We start from the raw sequence: 14,871 nt of genomic DNA, 5'->3' as shown, positions 1-14,871 counted from the left end.
ATGATTTATAGGTGTTTCCCTTATACTATAATAGTACCAAGTTTTGCATTTTGTAAGACTTTCGGGGAGTCCGGACCCCCTGGACCCCCCCCCCTAAATACGTCCTTGATTGCTTAGGTTGTAAAGATAAAATGTAGGTTCAGTAACTATTACCCCTCTTGCTCCAGTGTCCCCCACGGGGACTGAATTTTTATTATTGTACTTACTTCAGCTTAGTTGGCAAACCTGAGACTTGTTAACAATTGGTTCTGATAAATTACGTAACGTTCTGAAGATGTTCACTCATTTCGTGCACAATGCGTCATGTGCACTTTGACATTAATGCAAATTTTATTAGAATAAATATTAGAATGTTATCGGATTTTTAAGTCATGAAGTCAACTTGGAAGGAACACTGATAAATACAAGGTGAGCCAAAAAGAAATGGACAGCTTCAACGGATGAAAAACTTACATGGTTGTAAGAGTATATAATGAAGTTTACATGACTAAATTACAAATGTTGTATGTGTGACTCTTTTGAAACAGTAACAGGACAAATATCATTGTGATAGTCCAATTCTCCCTAAGCATGTCAACAGTCACAGCCAGAGCCGTAGCTAGGGCGAGCGAGGAGGTTGTCCCGGGCGCTGATGGAAAGGGCCGCCAAACGGGCAGAAGAAAAACATTGAAAATTACTTGTAATAAAGGATTCATGCGATCCCCTCGAAAGTATTGCGTCCTATTGAAACAATATCATTGTCAGTTTGCAAAGATATTGATTTTTTGCTCGCTTGATTAAACCCTATGCATTTCTCTATCTTGGGTTACATTAAAGAACGTGTGTTTGTTCCCTCTCTTCCCAGCAACGTCGACGAGGTGGCCACGGAATCGTTCCACCACGACCAAACCAATCGGTACTTGTGTAAGATAAACATACGCTCACGCCTCTAGTGAGGGCGTCTGAAACTAACTATGTGCGATAATAAACTTGAAGATATGCTGCATTCATTGATGTATAAACTATTTCTGTTACACATACACTTTCTTCACAATTAACGGTTACTTTTCTTTAACTAATTTATAGAAACCCTGTATATAAAAATGGATGTATGTGTGTATATATATATGTATGTTTGTTCCGGCATAAGTCTCGAACGCCTGGAGCAATTTCAACCAAACTTGGTACACGTATCACTTACAATCTGGAAAGCAATACTGTGTGGGTAAGACACCCCTGGAACCCCTAGGGGTGGGGGTGTGAACGGGTGTGACATGTAAAAATAATCGAAAACGACCGATATTAGTGTGGAATCGATAGTTTTCGGGGTCGCTAAGATGAATAGTGACACTTCCAATGCCGTTCAACTCCAAGTTCATCACCTATCGGCATGGAAGGGTGAGAGGGGGTGAAATGTAAAAGACACCTCTGGAACCCCGAGGGGTGGGGTGGCAAGGGGGTGACGTAAAAATAAACGAAAACGACCGATATTAGTGTGGAATCGATAGTTTTCGGGGTCGCTAGGATGAATAGTGACACTCCCAATGCCGTTCAATTTATTTATTTTTGCTCCTGGAGGTGAAACTAAAAATGTTGTTTATAATCAAGTTTTGAATTAAATTAATATTATAGTGAATTTGTAAAGGATTTTACTATATAATTTGTATACTGTACATATACTTTTAAATACCTGTAACTAAAATTAGTTACATTTTACACTATAGTTAGAATTCATTATTTTCCTGTCTATAATAGAAGATTGGGATAAATAAATACCCGGGCAACGGGGTAATTAGCTAGTAATAAATAAAAGTCTATGCTGCTTACCGTCGAGACACAACAATACTTGGACGTCTTTGATATTTCTCAGTAGTGGCTACGTTCTCATATGCTACAATGACCCATTCAGAGCATTACGATAAACAAAATTTTCGAAACAAAGGACTTGGCAATGACCCTTTATTTGAAAGGGTTTCATGTAATAAAAAAAACATTACATTACATTAATGTTCTTTCTTAGGGATTTTTCTGCTGCCTAAGAAATATGGTAAGATATTTTTTTGCATGGATTAGTTTTTGTTTCTAGGATTTTTTATAATTGCACACCGAGAGGTCAATAATGATCCTTGATTCGGAAGAATATGTGTATACGTACAAACAACTTGTAAGCTGTAATTGCTACAATTACATACAATTGCTACAATTATTAGCACAAATGAAACGTCAATTTAAAGGAACGACATTATTTAAGAGGGAGGTGGAGTTTGGCGAAGGTCGCCGTGGAAAGTGCTTAAATTTAACATGGGCTTTTTTGCATTTTGTTGAATATAACGTTTTAGGACAAAAATTTGCCGGAAAACACGCAGTAGATGTGAACTTACTTTATGAAACTTTGAGTACATGACACATTTATGCAATTTCAGTCCGATAAATGTGCACAAATTCCATTATTGTTTTTCAATTTCCCATAAGGAAATACGTAAATAAGCACAGAATGGTTATAGGATTTGTGGGTAGCACCAACGAAAATGGCCATTATGATGCATACTAACGTAATGCTCAATCCTTTTATGACTAAGCTAGGGAGGGCTTTTCTTTTAAAAATCACTTGCACAGCCCAAAATGATTGTTTAAAAATGTCATGTATTATCGACGGCGAAAGATACAGCCGCTTCAGCCGAATTTCATTCATCATAGTTCGATACTTGGCCACTAGATGCCTCTGTTGCAAAATTGCCCCAGGCTGACGGTGAGGGCTAATACGCGCGGGTGTTTGAATCCTCTGCACAGCTGGGTTCCGTCCCCTCGTCAGAAGGTCCCGTAGCTGTCACAGCTTGATTTATTGCCTCTTCCCAGGCAAGAAAGCAGGAAGGCCATGAGTTTGTGTATGTTTGATTGTAGTGAATTGGAACCAGTGACACAGTAACTTTATCTCGATCTTACCGCGAAGGACGTATTTAGGGGGGTACAGGTGTCCCAACGTCCCCTCGAAAGACTTACCAAGTTAAAAAAAATTAAATAATGAGATCATAAAACTTCAATTAAGTAATGAAAATAAGGTGGTTGTTTAATCGCAAATTGTTTATTTCCGCAAAAATATTGGAAAGTAATACGACTTTGAATGACAGTACCAAAGAAGATTTATGCAAGAATTATTACTACTTATAATAACATGCAAAATATTACCAGGAATTTTACTTTCGTCAACTGATTCTAACATCATTTTTTCATACTCAATAAATATTATATTCTTTATCTATTTGACATTAATTTCCTTGCCAGGGCAGTTTCTATTTTTTTTAAATTTTGCCGACCTTAACTACACGTAAGCTAGATAATGAATACGTGATGTTATACTGTATCACTGTTGTTATACCGCCTTCTTACCTATTCATCTTATAAAAATATATTAATTAATTTAATATAATTATACTTATTTTAATTTAACATTATTAATATTATTATTTTGAGACATTACGTTAGGACGCCGCTCCGAAATATATATCTAGATACGTGCCTCGTGTTCGATTTGAATAAAATGTAGAAAAGGCGGGGAGGGTGGTGACGCTTCTTCTTTTTACATTTCGATAGTTTTACCTCACATATAGTACTTTGTGAGTCAACGGTGGGACGCGCGCAGGTTCGAGTCTCGTGGATGAGCGTGACAACTTTTCTCCTGATATTTCGGCCAGTCAAACTCGCGGGCCGCATGTGAGCCCCAGCATTCGTTAATGCGGCCCGCCTTGGCCCCACTTAACACTTCATGCTTGAAATTATCTATACATTTGTAGTTATCCCGTTTTTTCTTTTCTCGTGATACAAGACCAGACTCATCCAAACTTCAACACATTGACCAATTTTCCCTACACAGGTATACATTCCCTTATAGAGTAGGTGTTGTGTCAACTAAGCAAGCTGATTGACAGGTTACTTCTGAAGTACGAAAATATCTTGCCATCTGGGGGAGGGCAGCGTGCATACTTTCTGTCGCCTATGAGTCTGTTTCTTGATTTTTAAGGATTTACCTGGAAGAAAAGCCAGTTTCTGTAAAAGTTTCAGAGAACCATATCGCTGCCCAAACTTCGTGGAAGTAAGAAAAGGACTATAGAAGAGAAATGCAGATTTTTCAAGTGAAATGCTTACTTTTGTTGTGAAGTGAATACTGAAAAGCGTAGAAATTTTGTACCCTGATAAAGTAAATTCATTCAGAAATATTTCTTTATCACGAAATAAATTTGCCAAACTCTGTGGCGGAGTGATTAGCACAACCCGTCGCGACACCAGAGGTTGCGGGTTCGAATCCTGGCCTGAGCATGGGTTTTCTTTGTATGTGTCCCTTCATCAATTTCATCATATCATTACTCATCCTCATCGTCGCCATTAGCCAAACGTTGCAGAAAAGGAACGCTAATAAAAAAAATCAGAGGAGAGGATTTATTACTTAGTCAACGAACAATTGAAAGCGAAAATTGTTCGTGTTGTTGCCTTTTCGCTCACAATATGCGAAATTACGGACGTCTGTGAGCTAGCTCGGTTTGCTCCCTTCACTCGTGGATGCGATTCTTATCTCGATATGACAGTAAAACTACTTGAATGATTCCTCCCCGTGACACAAGAGCTGATATTTTGAAGGAAGTGGAGGCCATTTTGCAAAGTTACAGTCTTCCGTTATATTAAAACTTTTTAATAAAGTTATAATTTGTCCAAAGTAAAAATACTACGTGATGAAGTTGGAAGCAGGTTTCAAGACTTCATAGGGTGCGAAGGGCAATAATCTTGTTCTGCTCTGCTCCCTTTTCTTTAAGATGGTGCGTGTGAAAGTCCTGACTTCGAATGGAACTTATTTAATTGCAGTGCAACTCGTATTGAAAAATAAATATCGCGAGGTGGGCTATCCTTGATTTTTCTTATATCTCCAATAGCAGTACCCTCGAATAAGCTATTTTGCTGTAGAAATTTTATTAATTTTGGTTGCACTTGCCTTGGTGAAAAGTTGTTTTCCATAATGAAGATTAATGAAACAGCCGAATGATCAAGAATGACTGACAAAACATTTGTTGTCTGCATTAAGAGTTTCATGCTAACAAAAAACTTATTGCAGACTTTTGAGAAGCTTGTTAAAAAAAAAGAAACAGTGAAATCTGTGCGAAACGAAACTATAATTGCAAACAAACAGTTAAAATTGTAACCAATTTATACTCGAAAGTAACATGTAAAATACTATAACCATGAGAAAAATATGGGGGGAGGTCTATATAATTTTCATATCGATGCTGCAATAATAATCACTGGAATCCCCCCCTCCCCGACCCCATTGGGTCGAACCACTTAGTTCTGGATTTTAAGGTGTTGGGGTTCTAGATATGTGGCCCGGATAGTTTTGACATTATCGTTATGCGGCCCTACTCACGAATTGAGTTTGACATTGCTGGTCTATAGTACCTGTTGAGGAGATATATGCGTGTGTGTGTGTGTGTCATAGAACATCACTACTTCCAAACAAACTTGATGTGGCTCTTACAGAAACATCTGTTTTGGAGTGGAACGATGACGAAAAGTTTACACTGGCCTCCCCGATGGTGCAGTGGTAGCGTCGTAGCCTTGTTATCAAGGGGTTCCAGGTTCGATACCCGGTAGAGGCACATAGTGGTTCGGATTCAACTTTAAACTGTAGGTCCAGTCCCGCTTAGCCTTACTGTGCATAAAGTGGGCTTAAAACACTAAATCAATCAACCAACAAAACGGTTTACCGTTTCTTTGCAAATCTTCAATTAATGTAAAATTTAGTATAAAAACATAATTTTTGCTGACTTTCTAACTTGAGATTTAAAGACAAATTATTACTTCGAATTCTTCATTAAAAATAACAAAAGTGATATAAAATATTGGATAAAATTCTTGCCTTCGCTGAGAATCAAATTAGAGATGTACAGGTTAGGAAAGTGGAGGGAGGATTTCCTGGCGTCTTCCCCTTCAATGTGAACGGTGCCTCCTTCGTTCTACATTGCATTCAAAATTTCTTCTTAGTTTCAGATATATTTTGCATCCCCTATAGCATAATGGTAAAGGTGACAATTGTAATTTAAAATATCCTGAGTTTGGTATCCGGTGGACGCCTAATAGTTAGTTCAATCCCACTATAAATATAGATCCAGTCCCGATTAGTCTATCTGTATATAAAGTAGACTTAAAACAGAAACTCAAGATACTCAAACGATTATCATAGGGTTGGCGGCGATTGGTGCAGTTAGAGAGCCCCCTCTGCTCAATCAAAATTATGAAACATAAACTTTTCAGTCAGTAAAACCATCGTGGTACGAACATTCAAATTTTTGTTTCAATTACATATTCGACGTTGATCTTGTCCAGCAGATTACCAATTGTGATAACTTTTCTCTTCTTTAAAAACTACACAAGGAAACAAGTTGAAAACGTAAATTGGACAAGGTTTCTTCTCTAGAACTGATTTTTAAAAGACCATGTCTTGAGAAGCTCTGAAGGATATTCTATTCTTAAAACGCCAATCAGAATAAGGGATCAGCACTTATGTATATTTTCTCCCGCAGGCACGTGACCGGGGGGGGGGGGGAGGGTGAAGCTGAAGACCGTTCCGAAATCCTACAAATATGTAATTAAAATAGGGTATAGCGGTGATTAATTTTACTTACATTAAACATCCTGTACAATAACTTGTAATATACTGAGAAATTCATTTTCAGGGGTTCTATTCCCCACTTTTTCGCCCTTAGATGGCAGCTGCTGATAAGGGATGAGCCTTCCCGCCGAAATAAAATTCTGGCTACGGCCCTGCTGTTCTGCATCGTGACTGTATGGTCCGATGCATCATGGTTTGAGCTCCGTCTACGGGACGCGCGCAGGTTCGAGTCTCTTAGGGGAAACGTATCAACTTTTCTCCTGAGATTTCGGCCTGTGTATAGGGCCGGTTGCCACCCACCATCGTGAGGAGATTGGGAAGCTATGAATGAGTCACGGAAACCTACAACAAAGATTAGGGGTTCGTCGTGCTGACCGCACATAACTGTTTGGACTGGAAGTGAGGCCTACAGTCGGTAGGTGGGCTCTGGCCCTCAGGGGCTGTAGCACCACGGGTTTACTTACGTATATTGGCGTAACCAAGTGTGGGTCCACAGAGGCTCGGCCTCTCCTCGAAATTCTGTCACTTTATTTTGGCCAATTCATTGGGATTTTTTTAAGAGTACTTTGTAACACGTATAGTGCTGATCTTGAAGATCATACTATAATTAGTTGGACTGAAATTTCACTTGGCAAGCAATCAATTAACATTGGGAAAAATCACAATAGGAGAGAGCAACTAATGTGATGCAGGAACTGGTCATATGTTTCCACAGGGGATTCCCATCATCACTGAGAGTTTGTCCCCACCCTTGGCCGATTAGCCGGCCCCGTGGCGGAGTATTTATCTCATTTCGCTACGATGCCAGTGGTCCCGGGTTCGAATCCGGTCTGAGCATACGTGTCCTTCGTGAGCGTCTCTTCATCGATTACATCATATCATCATTAGCCAAGAGTGGCAGAAAGGCGAAGTAAAATAAACAAAATCAATCAATCTTGGCCGATTAAAGCTGCTGTGAACTCCAACGATGAGAACTGTGCAAAGGGACTTAATTCAGATCATAACAAAGAAAACTACTTCATCAAAGTGTATGTTCAATATTATACTATTGTTTCCTGACATCTTTATTACTACTGTACATTTTGTTACATTGTTTTGTCCGTCTTTCTCCTTTTCAGTTTTTCCATATGTTATTACGCATGTCCACGTTTCCCCTTTTTAAATTCCAGGTAGTTTCGCTCCTGCCCATCTCTAATAGGGACTCGATTCGTTAATAGTTGAAATAATAATTGTTACTAATTCTTGCCTTATTATTATTATTATTATTATATTGATTTTGTATAAAAAAACACCCCCTTCAAAGGAAAATACTTTCTTTCAACTGATATTCTCTACCGCCTTCTTTACTCTCAATTGATAAAATTCCAACCTCAACAAGAAAATTCAACATAATTATAGTAGCCACTGTAATCAACCAAATTTATTCAATCAAAACTTTAGTCATGAATGTTCTGTCTCTGGAGCCTGCCACTCGTCTCGCTCCATGCAAGAGTCAGCCAGCAAGCAGAGAAATGCGAATTGCTTTGCCAGTGGAGAAATTTTAGCCTCCGAAACCAGAATTAAAAGAAACAGGTGGGTGTCCTTTTCCTGGAAACCTCACAGCGGGAGTCACGCGGAGGGGAGGGGGTGGTGAAGGAAGGAAGGTTCTCTGGCCTCAGGCTTAGGACAGCCGAAAAGAATTCCTAGTCCTCTGATATGTCGCTAGGTGTCTCTGTATCCCATCGGGCCAGGAAACTACTTTCATGCCAACCTCCAGCCCACTCTTAAGTAAGGCACAACAAAAATGCTTCCACCCCTCCCTTAAAAAAAAACAATGGTAGAAGTTCGAAGGGGGCACCGAGATTTATTTTCGCCCCGGGCGCAGAAATCTCTAGCTACGGCTCTGGTCACATATATACTTTTGGGTTGACATTCATTTTTAGGGGGGGCTATCCATGCCCCCCTCCCTTCGGGTCGTCTATGCCCTATATACTTTCACCTAGAAATTTAGTGTAGAGGAATTATCGCCGTTATTAAACGATATTATACTCTTAAAGAAAATGAAGTATTTTGAAGTATGAAAGTTCCAGGAAAATACGGAGGAGGGGTGTGCATTATTTCATGCGCAATTGAACTATAATACGCCTAGAATTACACTAAGGGGATTTTCGCTTGGTCCGGATACACACGATATACGCCTCTGTTTCGTACCCATCAATACAGTGAAACAGTGAAGATGTAATGAAGATTTTCTTTACCGACTGAACTTTCTACAAGGTTTTTGCCCAGAGGCAAATATTGGGAGCTGAAAGATTGACAACTATATTTTTTTTACGTTTAATGTACATACTTCTTGAGGATTTTTAGGGGCAGAAAGTGTCTTGCCGCTCCTAAGTCGGCGCCTATGTTTTGCCCCCCTAATCAGAGGGTCTGCGCACGCCAATGATCCCTTGATACATCCCCAAAAGAAGTAGTCGCACGGTGTTAAATCACAAGTACACAAAACACCTTTTCTATATGGCTAGCGGCCATATTGCTCGACTGACGTCAAGGGCGCTCAGGTGACGCTGACGTCACGAAAACAAAAGAAATATGGGGATCGTAAACTTGAAGACTTTCTCTATAAAACAGTACTAAATGCTTTTTGATAAAACAAACAGTCTTAGATTTATAAAGCCTAATCTGTCTATTTCTTTTAGGCTCACCGTGTATATAAAGTATACGCATAAATACGACTTTGTGTATGGACGTTTCTTAATATTTTTAAGATAGTGGAAAAAATTAGCCACAAGAATGAATATCGCCGGAAGGAGAACTGGGTCCGATCAGTAGGTCACATCCACTTCATCAGTTTATCATTCATCCTCACCATCCGGTGTAACCAAAAGGTGGAAATGTCAGTAAAATAATGGAAATAGTTGAAAATATCACCAGTGTGACCATCTATAAAATACATAAAGAGTCCAACCTTCGAATTCTTCAGTCTTGGAGATGTCACACTTCATAAAGATCACATTCTGCGGATCGTACTCCACTTGTAGCACCTTCACTTCCTTCTGCCCCTTCACCTCATTCACATCGCAGAGAGCCACCTGCAAGAATCGAAAAATGCATTGTTATTCCGCTTGAAGTTGCTATCATGGTTTTCATTGATTTGTTGTCTTAAGTTCACTTTATGCACATAAAGGCTAATCAGGACTGGACCTACAGTTTAAAGTGATCCGAACTACTGTGTCATGTGCCTTCACGGGTATTGGGACCTCTTGATTACAAGGCAAACACATTACCACTACACCATTGGGAGATTCCGGTTTCGCATTAAGAAATAAGGCAACGTCACATTGCAATGCTATTTCCACTGATGGTCTCATTAAGGGGCAGCATGGAGTTGGCAATCCCCAGGATAACAACAAATCATTGACTAATACAGGGTGTTCCAAAATATGTTATAACAATTTGAATAACTCTAAAAATATTTATGAAGATATTTCTAATTTTTATAATCCTAGATTAAGAAAGATAAATGTAGAATTTTTAGATTGTCGCAAGTGTTCGAACTAGTGGTCATTCTGGTGCTCTCACTGCTCATAATGAACCAATGCAATTACAAACATCACGAAGGTTATAAGTAGACATCGGATTATAGTTATAACACCAGTAAGTCTTCTTTCCATAATATGAAAAAATTAAATATGCTGACCAAGGCAGTAATTTATTTTATTATAAAACATAAACTAAACGTAACGTTTCAACCTTCTAGCAAGGTCTTCTTCAGACTCTGCACCAAGTACAAATGTAACAAGGTACAAAAACAGGTCATTATACAGTATATACACAAACATTACTCCTCTCCAGACTATTAGAAAGTTGACAAGGAAAAGCCACCTGCTAGAATGTTCCAGAACAACTTTCTAATAGTCTGGAGAGGAGTAATGTTTGTGTATATATATCGTCCTGTTTTACACCTTGTTACATTTGTACTTGGTGCAGAGTCTGAAGAAGACCTTGCTAGAAGGTTGAAACGTTACGTTTGGTTTATGTTTTATAATAAAATAAATTACTGCCTTGGTCAGCATATTTAATTTTTTCAGATTCTAGGTTTCAAACCTATTTTTTCATTTGCAGATAAATAAGAAATAACAAGTTACGTCTGCGCTTCATTAAAAAACGCAACAACTGATGAAGTACTATAGTGCCTAACATAACCTTTTTTGCTTTTGGGTTTATGCGCCTAAATCAAACCCTTCTTTAGGTTTGTATATATATTTTAAGGTTTTTCAGGATTTTTATGTCACACACCGGTATTTGCTCGGTTTGATACAAAATAAAATCAATGTGTTTGAAACACACTTTCTGTCGATTTCGCTCCCTTTATTTTCCACGCAGCTATATTTTTCTTTCCTTCTTCGATAAAAGCAAATGCTAAACTGCGAAAAGCGTCAGGAAATTTATAAATAGGTATAAATTCAATGACATTTGGATTAATAAAAGTTTCGATTTCTCAAGTCTATGCAGAAAAATTCACGCAGAATTCCCGGAGCCAATAATTCACAGACAATTGCAGGAATTAAAAGAATTCCCAGTGACTGGCCACCCTGGTATTGTGCAGCAAATCATAGATACTTAATTCATTCTTCAGATTAACAAGTAACTTTTGCTAACAACGCAAATATAGGATTATAATAATTTGTGGATACTTTTGAAAATGATGTGTGGAAATGAAATTTTGGCTAGAAAATTAATATTTTGTTTTTATCCGTCGCGCAACAGCCCATGAAGGGCCTAGGCGTTTTTATAGTTATTAAAATTTCTGACGGGTCTTTTGAAATTTTGTTTTTGAAGATGTGTTAAATCAGTATTTTTCATGACTTTTGAAGCATTTTTATGTTTCTTTTGGTACCTACTTCAGGATTTCTCGCACCTAATTTAAGATTTTTAGAACCGATTTTAGGATTTTTAGAACCTATTTTGGGATTTTTAGAACCTATTTTGGGATTTTTAGAGCCTATTTTGGGATTTTTAGAACCGATTTTGGGATTTTTAGAGCCTATTTTGGGATTTTTAGAACCTATTTTGGGATTTTTAGAACCAATTTTAGGATTTTTAGAACCTATTTTGGGATTTTTAGAGCCTATTTTGGGATTTTTAGAACCTATTTTGGGATTTTTAGAACCTATTTTGGGATTTTTAGAACCGATTTTAGGATTTTTAGAACCTATTTTGGGATTTTTAGAGCCTATTTTGGGATTTTTAGAACCTATTTTGGGATTTTTAGAACCTATTTTGGAATTTTTAGAGCCTATTTTGGGATTTTTAGAACCTATTTTGGGATTTTTAGAACCAATTTTAGGATTTTTAGAACCTATTTTGGGATTTTTAGAGCCTATTTTGGGATTTTTAGAACCTATTTTGGGATTTTTAGAACCTATTTTGGGATTTTTAGAACCGATTTTAGGATTTTTAGAACCTATTTTGGGATTTTTAGAGCCTATTTTGGGATTTTTAGAACCTATTTTGGGATTTTTAGAACCTATTTTGGAATTTTTAGAGCCTATTTTGGGATTTTTAGAACCTATTTTGGGATTTTTAGAACCTATTTTAGGATTTTTAGAGCCTATTTTAGGAACCTAAAAGCACATCTTTAGAACCTAAAAATCCGAGGTCTAGTTATATATTTTATTGTGTTACCCCCAGAACGCAACTATGTAATATCCGCCTTCACAATTTGAGCCCCCTTCGAAAATAAAATCCTGGGCAAGTAAAGGTAAATTCAGTACCAAAGTGTATAATTTAACTGTCGTATCTCAAAATATTGTGTCCATTTTACGAAGGTCTAAACCATCTGCTGACCCTGACTGACTTTTCTGTGTCCAGTACCGCATAGAAATGTTCCGAAACACCTGGAACAACTAACATTATTTATGATAATAGGTGATTACAGAGCTCTGATCAATAATTGAAATTTCTCTCACCTTGGCTCCATGTTTCAGTAGTTCCTTGACAGTAGCCAGTCCAATCCCTGAAGCTCCTCCCGTGACCAGCGCCACCTTTCCGTCGATCTCCATGCTTCCGACTTCGCCTTGAAAGACAAACAGCAAACTACAGGGTGATTCGAAAGTTGCACTTCCAAAATGTTCACCGTAAATAACACGAAAACGGTAAAATGTGCCCGTTATTATTATACAGGCTCCATTATCAGTATATTTCTAAATATTTTACTTAATTCATTTTGCGTGCCGGGGTGTAACTTTTTAAAGAAAATCATCAATAAAGCATACAACCATAAGATATTGTTGCTTTCAAGTTATCTAGCCCCAAATAAAAATATGAGAAGAGAAATTATGGAGTAGCAAATGAACAGAGACATACGCTTGTAGTCATTTTAAATGTAGCCCGTAGCGGCGAGTAGTGGGGGCGTGGGGGCAGCTGCCCTTCCACTTTTGCCGGGAAGTAAACTGTCCATGCACCCCCCCCCCCCCAAGTTTTGGAATCCAATCGCTGCCACCGAATAGACGTAGCTAAAAGATTACATCTTTTGTGTTTTGTCATCCCCTAAAATATATTGGTTACATTTTTCTATACAGAATAGCAGACTAGGACACACTGGTTCTATTATGATGTAATGTTTCTCATGACTTCTTTTCAATTACGCCTACAAATGTGAAAATGACAAAGACGTAAATATTGCATTTCCAATTTAATATCGCTATTGAATTCGTTTACACAAAACATCTAACTAACTATTTTGAAACGGATAATAATTACCCAATTTATTATGTATTAAGAAAATATACAATAATATATGGGATATTTGTACAATATTAGAGCCCGTACACACATAACGTTAAGGTCTAAACTTTTCAAATACGCTAACATACTTACTTGTTTCCATTCTTCCAATAATACACTCCTATTTTCAAAGACATTAAGAGTATTGAGGAAACCAAAACGTTGCCGAAGGTCACGTATGTGAGGGCAAAAAACGTCGAAATGTGCGAGACAAAGATATAGTATTTATATTGTAGAGATATGGAGATTACAAATACGAGAAAACCTTGTCAAGAGAATATTTACGCTTGTTTATTTCCTGGAATTGTCCGACCAGCGGGCGATCCCAAGAATCCGCAAACTTTGTAACTTCCGTGAAGCAATGACTGAAAGGCAAATGCGTGGATCTAAGCAAGATCCAGCGTGTTCGAAAGGTGTAATAACCTTTCGAAGCCTAAGATTATAAAAGGAAGCTCGCTCCCCGAGCTCGCTCTCAATTGTCTCATTTGTCTCATCGAACTCTCATTAGTCTCTGATTACACTTGGATTACTCTACGACACATTACAACTTACAGAACTACGACGACGGTACACGAAATTACGGCTGCATAAGCATGCAGCGAGTGGATCAGTGAGCCAAGGGTCACCGTATCGAACCTTGGCATCAGTCACAATTCGGTGTGCAAGAAGCATCTGGACAAGAACATCACTCGCCTACCAGGTATGAACAAGCGTAAATAACCTTTAAATTCAACTTTCCACATCTCTTCCCTCTTAATCGGAGCAGGTTCAGCTAACAGGTACAATTAAGCTCTACCTAAAATGTATTATTGAAGCATCCCTGTGACCTCAGATCCCAGGTAAGACGGGATTACAACAATATGAAGGAACAACCACAATGAAGCGGAGATGGCTTACCGAAGATTTGAACCTGGTACGCCTTGACTCGTAGCACGTTACGACGTTAATTGTCTCGGGTTCGAATCCCGGCCTGCGTGTTACTTGGGAGCGTCCCTTCATCATTTGCATCATATCATCACTCCTCGCAATTAGCCAAAAGTGGCAGAAATGCCAAGTAAAATGAACCAAATCAAACAATCAAGCGCTCGGTATTCTAACCAGTGCGACCGCTGGCCACCGCTAATGACTTACTTGCTGCAGTTAAGATCCGCGCTTGCTCCCTTCACTTCTGGAAGAAACGAATCCTTGTGAGTGGATTGGAGGGTTCCAGGGAGATTATATGGAATAATCAGTGCGTGTGCTTCAAGGTCGATCCAGGAAAGCCTTTCGTAATTTCTCACGCGGGTTACTACACCTCACGTGTTACGTGATCACTCCACCAAGATTCACGAACACCCAATAATTTCGGTTCACACAACTTCACCTGGGAGAGCGGGAAGATGTTTTGTGAGAACAAAACCTTGAATTAAGCATTACCTGTAATCAAAGGAACTAATTGAACCGGTGGCACGAATAACATTTTAAACAAC

General features: G+C 38.4%; 1 protein-coding gene across 1 annotated transcript in view; it reads right to left on the bottom strand.

The window, feature by feature from the left end:
- The window catches only part of LOC146004773 (15-hydroxyprostaglandin dehydrogenase [NAD(+)]-like), a 44,721-nt gene extending 30,133 nt beyond the window's left edge, over nucleotides 1-14,588 (bottom strand). Inside the window, exons 1-3 of the mRNA XM_083143788.1 lie at nucleotides 14,534-14,588; nucleotides 12,586-12,692; nucleotides 9,582-9,705 (exon numbers count right to left, since the gene is read on the bottom strand). Coding sequence (XP_082999914.1) covers nucleotides 9,582-9,705; nucleotides 12,586-12,678 — 217 coding nt within the window. The 5' untranslated portion in view covers nucleotides 12,679-12,692; nucleotides 14,534-14,588. The remainder of the gene's footprint in view (nucleotides 1-9,581; nucleotides 9,706-12,585; nucleotides 12,693-14,533) is intronic.
- Nucleotides 14,589-14,871: the final 283 nt, after the last annotated feature.

This window comes from Lepisma saccharinum, chromosome 22 (assembly GCF_977018435.1).
Source record: "Lepisma saccharinum chromosome 22, izLepSacc3.1, whole genome shotgun sequence".
NCBI classification, from domain to species: domain Eukaryota; kingdom Metazoa; phylum Arthropoda; class Insecta; order Zygentoma; family Lepismatidae; genus Lepisma; species Lepisma saccharinum.
Note: the sequence above shows the minus strand (reverse complement) of the source record. Positions and strands in the feature narration are given on the sequence as shown.